Consider the following 12,875-nt stretch of genomic DNA (forward strand, 5'->3'; position numbering starts at 1 on the left):
CAGAACGGTGTCCCTGCAGGATTACCACCGCTTGTCGGAATTTTACTTCCGCAAACGGGTCCAACGTAAAACGAAGGCACGGGTCCTTGCAAAGATCGTAACGGGATCAGTGGGTACAAATAGCGCTAAGAAGCACCGTTGAAATTAAAATAGCTTCGGGTAGTATTAAAAACTTCCTTCCGCAAAGAGAGAAAGAACCGCACAGCACGAAAGCACGATGCGGTCTGATTTTTTTTTCTAAAACAATGAAATGTCTTATGCCTTGCGTTAATTTTTTCCATAATGTCAGCGAAAATTGTGCACAGAACTTTATTCTTAATCACACCGACCACAAGAAAGTTTGCCTCCATCAAAATCCATTATATGTATAAGAATTCGAAATTTGTAGCACATTTTTAGTGGACTAAAATTTATATGAGAAGTCAGATTGAAGTCAGCACTTCGATGGACTACAATAGAAACGTTATTTTTATCACCACAATTTTTTGTAAGGACGTGGCCGGCGCTATAGTTAATTTCAAATATTATTTATTATTAAATTTGTATTATGAAATTGGCTAATTAGTTACATTATCGTTTGATTACCATTCTTGGGTTTGTTTCAATTTTGTTTGAACTACAATCTCCGAGTTATGAATAATATCGCAAAAATGTCAATTATGATGCACGTGCATCACTCAAATACACTCCACATACTTTGTAGTACATATTCTAAGTATTTAGCTTCAATCATGCAAAAAAAAAAAATGAAATTTTTTTCCCGTTTTTGGCAACATCCCCATTTTGGCAACATCCCCATTTTGGCAACATTAAAATCCGATCGTGTTGCCAAAATCGGGAAGGGACTGTATTAACATAAGAGAAAAAACATTTTAAAAATATTTAAGAAAATAGTTGAAAAAAATTTTTTGAAAAAAAAAACTTCCCTCAAGGTGGGGGCTGGTTGGCTTCCATCGTCCGCTGAACTGACGTAGTCATTTCCTCCGCTGCCTTGACTTTCACTGCCTGTGCTCTCCGGGCAATTTAAATGTTCTTCGTAGTGCTTCTTCAATCTTTCGATCACCACACGTTCATCCTTCAAGATGCCCCCCTCCTTATCCCTGCACATTTCGGCTCGCGGCACGAAGCCTTTGCGGGATGCGTTGAGCTTCTGATAGAACTTGCGTGTTTCTGGAGAACGGCACACTTGTTCCATCTCCCCGCACTCCGCTTCTTCCAGGAGGCGTTTCTTCTCCTGAAAAAGGCGAGTCTGCTGTCTCCGCTTCCGTCGGGTACCTTGCAGCAGCGCGACCGCCCGCGCTACGTCCTTTGCCTCCAGAATCTGTCTGCACTCTTTGTCGAACCAATCGTTCTGTCGACTTCGTCCCATATACTCGACGTTGTTCTCCGATGCGTCGTTTATGGCTGCTTCCAGCAGTCCTCAAGAGGGGCCCCATCGAGCTCACCCTCTTCCGGCAACGCTGCCTCGAGATGCTGCGCGTATGCATTGGCGACATCATATTGCTTCAGTCGCTCTAGCTCGTACCGCGGCGGTCGTCGGTACCGAACATTGTTGATGACGGATAGTTTTGGGCGCAGTATAACCATCACCAGATAGTGGTCAGATGTTAGCGCCACGATATGTCCTGACGTCGATAATGTCGGAGAAGTGCCGTCCATCAATCAGAACGTGGTCCATTTGTGATTCTGTCTGCAGTGGTGATCTCCAGGTGTACCGATACGGGAGGCTGTGTTGGAAGTAGGTGCTGCGAATGGCCATATTCTTGGAGGCGGCGAAATCAATTAGTCGTAGGCCGTTTTCGTTCGTCAGCCGGTGAGCGCTGAACTTTCCAATAGTCGGTCTAAACTCCTCCTCTTGGCCAACCTGAGCGTTCAAATCTCCTATGATGATTTTGACGTCATGGCTTGGGCAGCTGTCGTACTCACGTTCCAGCTGCGCGTAGAATGCGTCCTTATCATCATCAGTGCTTCCGGATGGGCTATGGACGTTGATTATGCTGAAGAAGAAAGAACCGGCCTTTGAACCTCGACCTGCACATTTTCTCGTTGATCGGCCACCACCCGATCACGTGCCTTTGCTTATCGCCCATCACTATGAAAATTGTTCCCAGCTCGTGTGTGTTGCCGCAGCTCTGGTAGATGGTATGATTACAGCGAACGTTCGCTAATTGGGTTTTTTCTAGTTGGGGCGCTTTTTAGTTGGGGGTTCGCTAATTGGGGCGAAACCCAATTAAAAAGCAGTCAAACGTCAGAATGTGATGTCAAAAATGCGTTGACGTTTTGTTTCCGTGTTTGGCGGGATCGATATTTTCTGGCGCATAAAATTTTCCTTTGTTCAACGCAAAAAGTAAACAACATTGACGCTTGTCAAAACGCCCCAATTAGCGAACGGCATTCGCTAGTTGGGGTGAGGTCGTGCCCCAATTAGAGAACGGTCACTGTACCTATAAACGTTCGCATCATTGAAGCCTCTCTTTAAAAGCTCGAAATAATTAAATTTCAGCCAACTTTCTGGAGAGTCATATAATCCGTTAATTTTCAGTTCCATTTTCCATATATGTTATGATTTACACTTATTTTCAGCAAAACATAGGGGGGGTACATCAACTAAATCAAAAGTGCGAAGGGGTACTTTGCAAGAAAAAGGTTGAGAACCGCTGTCTTATGGGGTTGGCCTTTATGAGACCACTGGTGCGACAACTGGTGCAAGGACGACAAAAATTAAGCAAAATCATTTTTTCACAATTATGGTTTGATTGATTTGATGTTTACAATGGATCAATTGTCGCGAAATTGCTGGTGGGGATTCTCATCGATTTATTTTTGGCGAAAAATGACAAAACAAAACTTTGCCAGACTGTCCGGACGTTTCGGTCGATTTACTGGCCTCCGACCATCTTCTGCGGACAAATCTTCCAGTCACTTATTTTCTAACAGACAGCCATTACTACTAACTTAGTAGTAGTAATTAAACTTAGTTAGTAGTAATGGCTGTCTGTTAGAAAATAAGTGACTGGAAGATTTGCCCGCAGAAGATGGTCGAAGGCCAGTAAACCGACTGAAACGTCCGGACAGTATGGCAAAGGTTTTTTTTTCGAATTTTTCGCGGAAAACAAATCGATGAGAATTCACACCACATTTGATTGATTTGGAGGAGATTAAAGGTGTTATCGTGTCATATGAATATGGTTCATTGATCAGAAAACGCTTTGTGGTGATTTGATGTGCCACTTGGTGTATAATGCACTAGTGCGACAATTGGTGCTATGGCCACGACTTGTAGATCTAGCCTATATCCTGTTTGGTTAAACGACTTATACGGCTAAATGGCTTTTACAGCCGAACGTCTTATCCGGTTCGCAAAAAAGTAGATTATTCGAAAGAGGGTTCCCTTCCAGTTTCTTCATATGGAGGATTGTTAACTGCCCGTACTTATCGTATGGGCCAACATATTCTGGGAAGGTTCTGCATGTGTACATATATGATATGATCACCCAGCCACGGAGTCACCTGGCGGTGCAAGAGAGCACTATGAGAAATATGAACCGAGCTCATCATCGTGATCATCATCAAAGCACATTTGAAATTGAAAGCATCAGAATTATTGTCAAAAACAGTAGAAATATATAAACCACACATCATTTATTAAAGCATCTCATAACATCAAATTTCATTTACAGTTAAATCCAAATCAGTGTTCTCCTGAATGAAGTCAATGTAATGGGAAACTTTGGTCAACACCCCAGGATAAGGAGCAATAGTACAAGGTTTGATACTCCACGACACGATTCCCACTTGTACTCCATTGTGCATCAAGGGGCCGCCAGAGTCACCCTGTGGAATAAAAAACTTTAATTAGGACTAACGTCAATCTACAAATGCAAGAAATAATATCATACACTGCACTGCCCCTTGCCGCCGCCAGGATACGCCGCACAAATGTGGCCAGGATGGATCGTGTAGGTGTGAATTTGATTGCATTCATCGTTCGGTACCACGTAGTAATCAACTTTCTGCAAAATCGAAGCGACAGCTCCGTCGTCGGTTACGCCCCAACCCAACAGCGTGACTTCCGGGTTCGATTCTGGTACTTCGAAAAACGGTGCTGGCAGCTGAACCGGTTGGATAGCGTTGCTAAACACCAACGGATTCTTCAGCTTGATCACAGCGATGTCGTTCACGTAGCTGTCGGATGGATTGTAATTGGGATGGATTTTAACCTGATCGATTTGGAACACAGATTCATCGGCCGGTTTGGTTATTTCGGTTCGACCAACTTGAATTGTTTGGAGCATCGGGCTAGTGTACTCGTTGACACAATGTGCTGCACAGAGCAGCCAGTAATTCGATAGGATACTTCCACCGCAGGAGTGGCTACCGGCTGCTGAGCGCAGCGAGAACATGAACGGGTTCTGCTCTATCGTGGTGTCTGTTCCATTGATGATTCTCTCGGTCGGGGCGGCTACCAGTCCTTGCGCTAGCAGGATAATACTTAGTAGTTGAACAATCATTTTTATTACTTCGGGTTGTGATTGCGATTATTTCTTAAATGCTTACTGATTGCACATATCGAGCAGGATTGGATATTTATATTAAATCAGAAATCGAAGGTATCTGCTTATCTTCTCAGCATACTGACGTCTGTTGATGTAGGTCAATAAATTGGAGGTCGACGCGTAAATGCAGTGATTTCGTATCTAGCTGCTGCTGAGGGTTTTGCCAAATATGCATAGATAACCTAACTGATTACTAAAATGTTTTTCTATGAATCGCAAGAAAGCACGCCGTCACGCACCCTAGCGAAGGAATTGTATTTTTGTTGACAACAAGAGCACAGATTGTATTTTAAGTTTGGTTGTTACGTTTTATTCTGGCGATTTCAAATGACGTTACGAGAAGATACGGATGTTGATTCAAAATACACATAATGAAGTGCTTAACGATAAAGGCATACAAGATTTTCGAATTGAGCACGATGAGTATGTTTCCACCTTCCTACTATCAGCTACTGAATTCGTGTTTATTTGGAATTTCTTCATATTAAAAAAATATATATTTCAAGTGGCTTATTTGATGCATAAATTCAGGAAGATATACTGGACTGCTTAGTGCTTATTATTTCTGAACAATTTTGATTTATTAAATGTTTCGCAGTGATAATCACCCAACAAAGAGAAAAATGAAATTAAAAATAATTTCAGTAGAGTGTTGCATTTGGCGACTATTTTTGAAATTTGTCTACTGACGACATGTAGCGAGTATCTTTAAGAGCAGCGGTTATCAACCTTTTCCTTGACCAACTTTTGCATTCATTGAGGTATCCTCTCATAATAAGTTAAACTTAAAAGCTATATAAAAAATGGACCTGGAACTTATCAATTCTAGTTAAGTTTTTTACCTCACCAGCTTTTTGAAAGAATTCCAAGCCTCTTGAATGGAGGCTTCCGAGCCTCTTGAAGGAGGCTTCCGAGCCTCTTGAAAGGAGGCTTCCGAGCCTCTTGAAAGGAGGCTTCCGAGCCCCTTGAAAGGAGGCTTCCGAGCCTCTTGAAAGGAGGCTTCCGAGCCTCTTGAAAGGAGGCTTCTGAGCCTCTTGAAAGGAGGCTTCTGAGCCTCTTGAAAGGAGGCTTCTGAGCCTCTTGAAAGGAGGCTTCTGAGCCTCTTGAAGGGGGGCTTCCGAGCCTTCTGGAAGGGGCCTCCACAGCCTCTTGAAAGGAGGCTTCCGAGCCTCTTGAAAGGAGGCTTCCGAGCCTCTTGAAAGGAGGCTTCCGAGCCTCCTGAAAGGAGGCTTCCGAGACTCTTGTAAGGAGGCTTCCGTCCCTCTTGAAAGGAGGCTTCTGAGCCTCTTGGAAGGAGGCTTCCGTCCCTCTTGAAAGGAGGCTCTGAGCCTCTTGAAAGGAGGCTTCCAGGCCTCTTGAAAGGAGGCTTCCGAGCCTCTTGAAAGGAGGCTTCCCGAGGCCTCTTGAAAGGAGGCTTCCGAGCCTCTTGAAAGGAGGCGTCCCGAGCCTCTTGAAAGGAGGCGTCCCGAGCCTCTTGAAAGGAGGCGTCCCGAGCCTCTTGAAAGGAGGCTTCAGAGCCTCTTGAAAGGAGGCTTCAGAGCCTCTTGAAAGGGAGGCTCTGAGCCTCTTGAAAGGAGGCTTCCTGAGCCTCTTGAAAGGAGGCTTCTGAGCCTCTTGAAAGGGAAGCTCTGAGCCTCTTGAGAGGAGGCTTCCAGGCCACTTGAAAGGAGGCTTCCTGAGCCTCTTGAAAGAAGGCTTCCGAGCCTCTTGAAAGGAGGCTTCCTGAGCCTCTTGAAAGGAGGCTTCTGAGCCTCTTGAAAGGAGGCTTCCTGAGCCACTTGAAAGGAGGCTTCTGAGCCACTTGAAAGGAGGCTTCCTGAGCCTCTTGAAAGGAGGCTTCCTGAGCCTCTTGAAAGGAGGCTTCTGAGCCTCTTGAAAGGAGGCTTCCTGAGCCTCTTGAAAGGAGGCTTCCGAGCCTCTTGAAAGAGGCTCTGAGCCTCTTGAAAGGAGGCTTCCGAGCCTCTTGAAAGGCGGCTTCCGTCCCTCTTGAAAGGAGGCTCTCGAGCCTCTTGAAAGGAGGCTCTGAGCCTCTTGAAAGGGAGGCCTGAGCCTCTTGAAAGGAAGCTTTTGAGCCTCTTGAAAGTAGGCTTCCGAGCCTCTTGAAAGGAGGCTCTGGAGCCTTTTGAAAGTAGGCTTCCGAGCTTCTTGATAGGAAGCTTTCGAGCCTCTTGAAAGGAGGCTTCCAGAGCCTCTTGAAAGGAGGCCTGAGCCTCTTGGAAAGGAGGCTTCCTGAGCCTCTTGAAAGGAGGCTTCTGAGCCTCTTGAAAGGAGGCTTCTGAGCCTCTTGAAAGGAGGCTTCCTGAGCCTCTTGAAAGGAGGCTTCTGAGCCTCTTGAAAGGAGGCCTGAGCCTCTTGAAAGGAGGCTTCTGAGCCTCTTGAAAGGAGGCTTCTGAGCCTCTTGAAAGGAGGCTTCCGAGCCTCTTGAAAGGAGGCTTCCTGAGCCTCTTGAAAGGAGGCTTCTGAGCCTCTTGAAAGGAGGCTTCCTGAGCTCTTGAAAGGAGGCTTCTGAGCCTCTTGAAAGGAGGCTTCCGAGCCTCTTGAAGGAGGCTTCCTGAGCCTCTTGAAAGGAGGCTCTGAGCCTCTTGAAAGGAGGCTTCCTGAGCCTCTTGAAAGGAGGCTTCTGAGCCTCTTGAAAGGAGGCTTCTGAGCCTCTTGAAAGGAGGCTTCTGAGCCTCTTGAAAGGAGGCTTCTGAGCCTCTTGAAAGGAGGCTTCCTGAGCCTCTTGAAAGGAGGCTTGAGCCTCTTGAAAGGAGGCTTCCTGAGCCTCTTGAAAGGGAGGCTTCCGAGCCTCTTGAAAGGAGGCTTCTGAGCCTCTTGAAAGGAGGCTTCCAGGCCTCTTGAAAGGAGGCTTCCAGGCCTCTTGAAAGGAGGCTTCTGAGCCTCTTGAAAGGAGGCTTCCAGGCCTCTTGAAAGGAGGCCTGAGCCTCTTGAAAGGAGGCTTCTGAGCCTCTTGAAAGGAGGCTTCTGAGCCTCTTGAAAGGAGGCTTCTGAGCCTCTGAAAGGAGGCTCTGAGCCTCTTGAAAGGAGGCTTCTGAGCCTCTTGAAAGGAGGCTTCTGAGCCTCTTGAAAGGAGGCTTCCTGAGCCTCTTGAAAGGAGGCTCTGAGCCTCTTGAAAGGAGGCTTCTGAGCCTCTTGAAAGGAGGCTTCTGAGCCTCTTGAAAGGAGGCTTCTGAGCCTCTTGAAAGGAGGCTCTGAGCCTCTTGAAAGGAGGCTTCCTGAGCCTCTTGAAAGGAGGCTTCTGAGCCTCTTGAAGGAGGCTTCTGAGGCCTCTTGAAAGGAGGCTTCTGAGCTCTCTGAAAGGAGGCTTCTGAGCCTCTTGAAAGGAGGCTTCCTGAGCCTCTTGAAAGGAGGCTCTGAGCCTCTTGAAAGGAGGCTTCTGAGCCTCTTGAAAGGAGGCTTCTGAGCCTCTTGAAAGGAGGCTTCTGAGCCTCTTGAAAGGAGGCTCTGAGCCTCTTGAAAGGGAGGCTTCCGAGCCTCTTGAAAGGAGGCTTCTGAGCTCTTGAAAGGAGGCTTCTGAGCCTCTTGAAAGGAGGCTTCTGAGCCTCTTGAAAGGAGGCTTCGAGCCTCTTGAAAGGAGGCTTCCTGAGCCTCTTGAAAGGAGGCTTCCTGAGCCTCTTGAAAGGAGGCTTCTGAGCCTCTTGAAAGGAGGCTTCTGAGCCTCTTGAAAGGAGGCTTCTGAGCCTCTTGAAAGGAGGCTTCCTGAGCCTCTTGAAAGGAGGCTTCTGAGCCTCTTGAAAGGAGGCTTCCTGAGCCTCTTGAAAGGAGGCTTCTGAGCCTCTTGAAAGGAGGCCTGAGCCTCTTGAAAGGAGGCTCTGAGCCTCTTGAAAGGAGGCTTCCGGAGCCTCTTGAAGAGGCTGGGGCCTCTTGAAAGGAGGCTTCTGAGCCTCTTGAAAGGAGGCTTCTGAGCTCTTGAAAGGAGGCTTCTGAGCCTCTTGAAAGGAGGCTTCTGAGCCTCTTGAAAGGAGGCTTCTGAGCCTCTTGGAAAGGAGGCTCTGAGCCTCTTGAAAGGAGGCTTCTGAGCTCTTGAAAGGAGGCTTCTGAGCCTCTTGAAAGGAGGCTTCCAGCCTCTTGAAAGGAGGCTCTGAGCTCTTGAAAGGAGGCTTCTGAGCCTCTTGAAAGGAGGCTTCTGAGCCTCTTGAAAGGAGGCTTCTGAGCCTCTTGAAAGGAGGCTTCTGAGCCTCTTGAAAGGAGGCTTCTGAGCCTCTTGAAAGGAGGCTCTGAGCCTCTTGAAAGGAGGCTTCCGAGCCTCTTGAAAGGAGGCTTGAGCCTCTTGAAAGGAGGCTTCCTGAGCCTCTTGAAAGGAGGCTTCTGAGCCTCTTGAAAGGAGGCTTCTGAGCCTCTTGAAAGGAGGCTTCCTGAGCCTCTTGAAAGGAGGCTTCTGAGCCTCTTGAAAGGAGGCTTCTGAGCCTCTTGAAAGGAGGCTTTCCTGAGCCTCTTGAAAGGAGGCTTCTGAGCCTCTTGAAAGGAGGCTTCCTGAGCCTCTTGAAAGGAGGCTTCTGAGCCTCTTGAAAGGAGGCTTCCGAGCCTCTCTTGAAAGGAGGCTTCTGAGCCTCTTGAAAGGAGGCTTCTGAGCCTCTTGAAAGGAGGCTTCCTGAGCCTCTTGAAAGGAGGCTTCTGAGCCTCTTGAAAGGAGGCTTCTGAGCCTCTTGAAAGGAGGCTTCTGAGCCTCTTGAAAGGAGGCTTCTGAGCTCTTGAAAGGAGGCTTCTGAGCCTCTTGAAAGGAGGCTTCCTGAGCCTCTTGAAAGGAGGCTTCTGAGCCTCTTGAAAGGAGGCTCTGAGCCTCTTGAAAGGAGGCTTCTGAGCCTCTTGAAAGGAGGCTTCTGAGCCTCTTGAAAGGAGGCTCTGAGCCTCTTGAAAGGAGGCTTCCTGAGCTCTTGAAAGGAGGCTTCTGAGCCTCTTGAAAGGAGGCTTCTGAGCCTCTTGAAAGGAGGCTTCTGAGCCTCTTGAAAGGAGGCTCTGAGCCTCTTGAAAGGAGGCTTCCGAGCCTCTTGAAAGGAGGCTTCTGAGCTCTTGAAAGGAGGCTTCTGAGCCTCTTGAAAGGAGGCTTCTGAGCCTCTTGAAAGGAGGCTTCTGAGCCTCTTGAAAGGAGGCTTCTGAGCCTCTTGAAAGGAGGCTTCCTGAGCCTCTTGAAAGGAGGCTTCTGAGCCTCTTGAAAGGAGGCTTCCTGAGCCTCTTGAAAGGAGGCTTCCTGAGCCTCTTGAAAGGAGGCTTCCGAGCCTCTTGAAAGGAGGCTTCCTGAGCCTCTTGAAAGGAGGCTCTGAGCCTCTTGAAAGGAGGCTTCCTGGAGCCTCTTGAAAGGAGGCTTCCTGAGCCTCTTGAAAGGAGGCTTCTGAGCCTCTTGAAAGGAGGCTTCTGAGCCTCTTGAAAGGAGGCTTCTGAGCCTCTTGAAAGGAGGCTTCGAGCTCTCTGAAAGGAGGCTTGAGCCTCTTGAAAGGAGGCTTCCTGAGCCTCTTGAAAGGAGGCTTCTGAGCCTCTTGAAAGGAGGCTTCTGAGCCTCTTGAAAGGAGGCTCTGAGCCTCTTGAAAGGAGGCTTCTGAGCTCTTGAAAGGAGGCTTCTGAGGCCTCTTGAAAGGAGGCTTCTGAGCCTCTTGAAAGGAGGCTTCCTGAGCCTCTTGAAAGGAGGCTTCCTGAGCCTCTTGAAAGGAGGCTTCTGAGCCTCTTGAAAGGAGGCTTCCTGAGCCTCTGAAAGGAGGCTCTGAGCCTCTTGAAAGGAGGCTTCTGAGCCTCTGAAAGGAGGCTTCTGAGCCTCTTGAAAGGAGGCTTCTGAGCCTCTTGAAAGGAGGCTTCCGAGCCTCTTGAAAGGAGGCTTCCAGCCTCTTGAAAGGAGGCTTCTGAGCCTCTTGAAAGGAGGCTGAGCCTCTTGAAAGGAGGCTTCCTGAGCCTCTTGAAAGGAGGCTTCCTGAGCCTCTTGAAAGGAGGCTTCCGAGCCTCTTGAAAGGAGGCTTCCGAGCCTCTTGAAAGGAGGCTTCCGAGCCTCTTGAAAGGAGGCTTCCGAGCCTCTTGAAAGGAGGCTTCCGAGCCTCTTGAAAGGAGGCTTCCGAGCCTCTTGAAAGGAGGCTTCCGAGCCTCTTGCAACAAAGCTATAAATGACAATAATAAAATACATGCAACATTCCCTGCGCACACACCTACAAAATGAAAAAAAAAACTTATTTTTTACTTTAAAACCCTAATTGATCCACCTAGTGGTGTTGGTGCCTTTTTCGTGCATTTGATGAGCCAATATCTGTATTTTTTTTTCGTCGTTTTGTGGTGTAGCGAAATACATTGTATGTCTCACAAAACCTTCAAAACTATTGTTCTTTCCAGAGTGATGACCTCATACTCTTCAATACAACATAAACAATTCAGATTGTCAAAATCATTTGGTAATTATCATCACACGTTTAAAATACATGAATGCCTTTAACGACAACAAAGAATAGGGACACGGCAGGTATTTCCGTCCATCGTCATAGGGGCTAAAACCAACGAAAGCAACGTACATTTGCTAGAACTCCACTATAGCAGAACGTTTCTCCTGAGCTTACGATTTGGTACGTATGAGTTTTACAAAAAAGCGTCTCTTTTATTGGTTTTCGAGACTATGACGAACAGACGAAAATACCTGCCAACCCTATGTGGGAATAATAAAAAAAAATTTCTGCTCGTGCTCATGAATTTGGCAAACGATGTACTTAACAAATACACGTATTCATCTTTGTGCAGTTGATGACCTACTAATGCATTTGCTCTATTTCCTTAAACCCAGTCGACAATCAACGCAATTTTTTCTTGATATAAAAATCGTTTCTTACTTTGTAGAGCAATCAATTAGCGATAAGCCCAGAATCGATTCGGGTGCATATTCAAAATGCTTTCTCATATTATTGCACTTGTTGTGTCTTTGATATCAGTATCAGGTGTGTAATTCGTTTCCCTACTGCATTCAACAATATTGTTCAAAGCTTTGAATTTGTGTTCTACAGCCGCCCCATCTAATCAGAGGATCGTAAACGGTACGGATGCTTCGATCGAAGATTATCCATTTATGATTTCGCTTAGATCTTCTTCCGGGGGCCACTCATGCGGAGGAACCATCCTATCGCAGCTTTGGATATTGACGGCGGCTCATTGCGTGCACGAAACGATGACTCCGGCCAGCGCATCGATCCAAGTCGGTCGAACGGAGATATCCAGACCGGTGGACGAATCAGTCTACGAGATAGAGTTGGTGATCATTCACCCGGAGTACAATACGTCCTACAGCTTCGTGAACGACATTGCCGTGTTCAAGCTGAAGCGTCCGCTAGAGTTTGACGAAACTGTGCAACCGGTGCGACTTCCATCGTCTTGTTTTGAAGTGCCTCACATGAATCCGGAAGTGACGCTAATTGGATGGGGTTTGAATGAGGACGCGATTTCGCAGACCATTTTGCAGCAGGTGGATTATTATGTCGTGCCAAACGAGGCGTGTGATGCAATACATTTCAATCAAATTTTCCCTCAGCAGATCTGTGCCGCATATCCGGGCGGTGGTAAAGGGCAGTGTAACGTAAGTTTTTTACATGACAACTTTGTTTAGATGTGCTGGAGCTATTTTTTTTGTTTTTAAGGGTGATTCTGGTGGACCATTACTGCACAACGGAATACAAGTTGGAATCGTGTCTTGGAGTATCAAACCGTGCACGATAGCACCTTATCCTGGAGTCCTTACGAAAGTATCTCACTTTATCGAATTCATTTATCAGCATACTGATTTAGAGCCGACCCTTTCGAGTTTCACAGAATGTTCACAGAGTCCATTGCAAATAAATTAATTTTAAAAATGATTCTTCTTCTTCTTCATTGGCATTACATCTCCCACTGGGACATTGTTGCCTTGCAGCTTAATATTCATTAAGCACTTCCACAGTTACCAACTGCGAGGTTTCTAAGCCAAGTTACCATTTCTGCATTCGTATACCATGAGGCTAACACGATGATACTTTTATGCCCAGGAAAGTTGAGACGATTTCCAATCCGAAAATTTCCCAGACTGGTACCGGGAATCAAAACCAGCCACCCTCAGCATGGTCTTGCTTTGTAGCCGCGCATCTTACAGCACGGCTAAAGAGGGCCCCAAAAATGATTATTATATTTTATTGGACAAAACTATCACACGACTCATAATTTGCGGATTAAATAACAGCGAGAATGAATTGATTTGATAATGGCTAGTATGATACGCTGTTCGGATAGGTTGATAATGTATTGCCTAATGGGAAGAAAACTAAATTAGCTGCTGTAGTTTGGTGTTTTTTTGGACATATCTCACACAAATTTAGCCAAAACATGTAT

The 12,875-nt window shown here is 46.7% G+C and overlaps 2 protein-coding genes across 2 annotated transcripts; one reads left to right on the forward strand and one right to left on the reverse strand.

Annotated features, from left to right (window-relative positions):
• Nucleotides 1-3,638: 3,638 nt before the first annotated feature.
• Nucleotides 3,639-4,534, reverse strand: LOC134215356 (chymotrypsin-1-like). Its single transcript, XM_062694568.1, has 2 exons — nucleotides 3,900-4,534; nucleotides 3,639-3,834 (listed from the first exon to the last, which is right to left on the reverse strand). The coding sequence occupies exons 1-2, from the start codon at nucleotides 4,509-4,511 to the stop codon at nucleotides 3,664-3,666; spliced, it is 783 nt and encodes a 260-aa protein (XP_062550552.1). The 5' UTR covers nucleotides 4,512-4,534; the 3' UTR covers nucleotides 3,639-3,663.
• A 6,875-nt stretch (nucleotides 4,535-11,409) lies between these two features.
• Nucleotides 11,410-12,355, forward strand: LOC134209325 (chymotrypsin-2-like). The gene is made up of 3 exons (XM_062685312.1): nucleotides 11,410-11,458; nucleotides 11,525-12,090; nucleotides 12,152-12,355. The coding sequence occupies exons 1-3, from the start codon at nucleotides 11,410-11,412 to the stop codon at nucleotides 12,353-12,355; spliced, it is 819 nt and encodes a 272-aa protein (XP_062541296.1).
• The last annotated feature ends 520 nt before the right edge of the window (nucleotides 12,356-12,875 follow it).

This window comes from Armigeres subalbatus, chromosome 2 (assembly GCF_024139115.2).
Source record: "Armigeres subalbatus isolate Guangzhou_Male chromosome 2, GZ_Asu_2, whole genome shotgun sequence".
Taxonomy (NCBI): Eukaryota; Metazoa; Arthropoda; class Insecta; order Diptera; family Culicidae; genus Armigeres; species Armigeres subalbatus.

Excerpts from the sequence above, each read along its gene's own strand:
- LOC134209325 (XM_062685312.1), top strand. The coding sequence starts at position 11,410 with ATGCTTTCTCATATTATTGCACTTGTTGTGTCTTTGATATCAGTATCA. Across the intron at positions 11,459-11,524 it reads GTCTTTGATATCAGTATCAG|CCGCCCCATCTAATCAGAGG; the intron begins GTGTGTAATTCG and ends TGTGTTCTACAG. Across the intron at positions 12,091-12,151 it reads GTGGTAAAGGGCAGTGTAAC|GGTGATTCTGGTGGACCATT; the intron begins GTAAGTTTTTTA and ends TTTGTTTTTAAG.
- LOC134215356 (XM_062694568.1), bottom strand. The coding sequence starts at position 4,511 with ATGATTGTTCAACTACTAAGTATTATCCTGCTAGCGCAAGGACTGGTA. Across the intron at positions 3,835-3,899 it reads GCGGCAAGGGGCAGTGCAGT|GGTGACTCTGGCGGCCCCTT; the intron begins GTATGATATTAT and ends TTTATTCCACAG.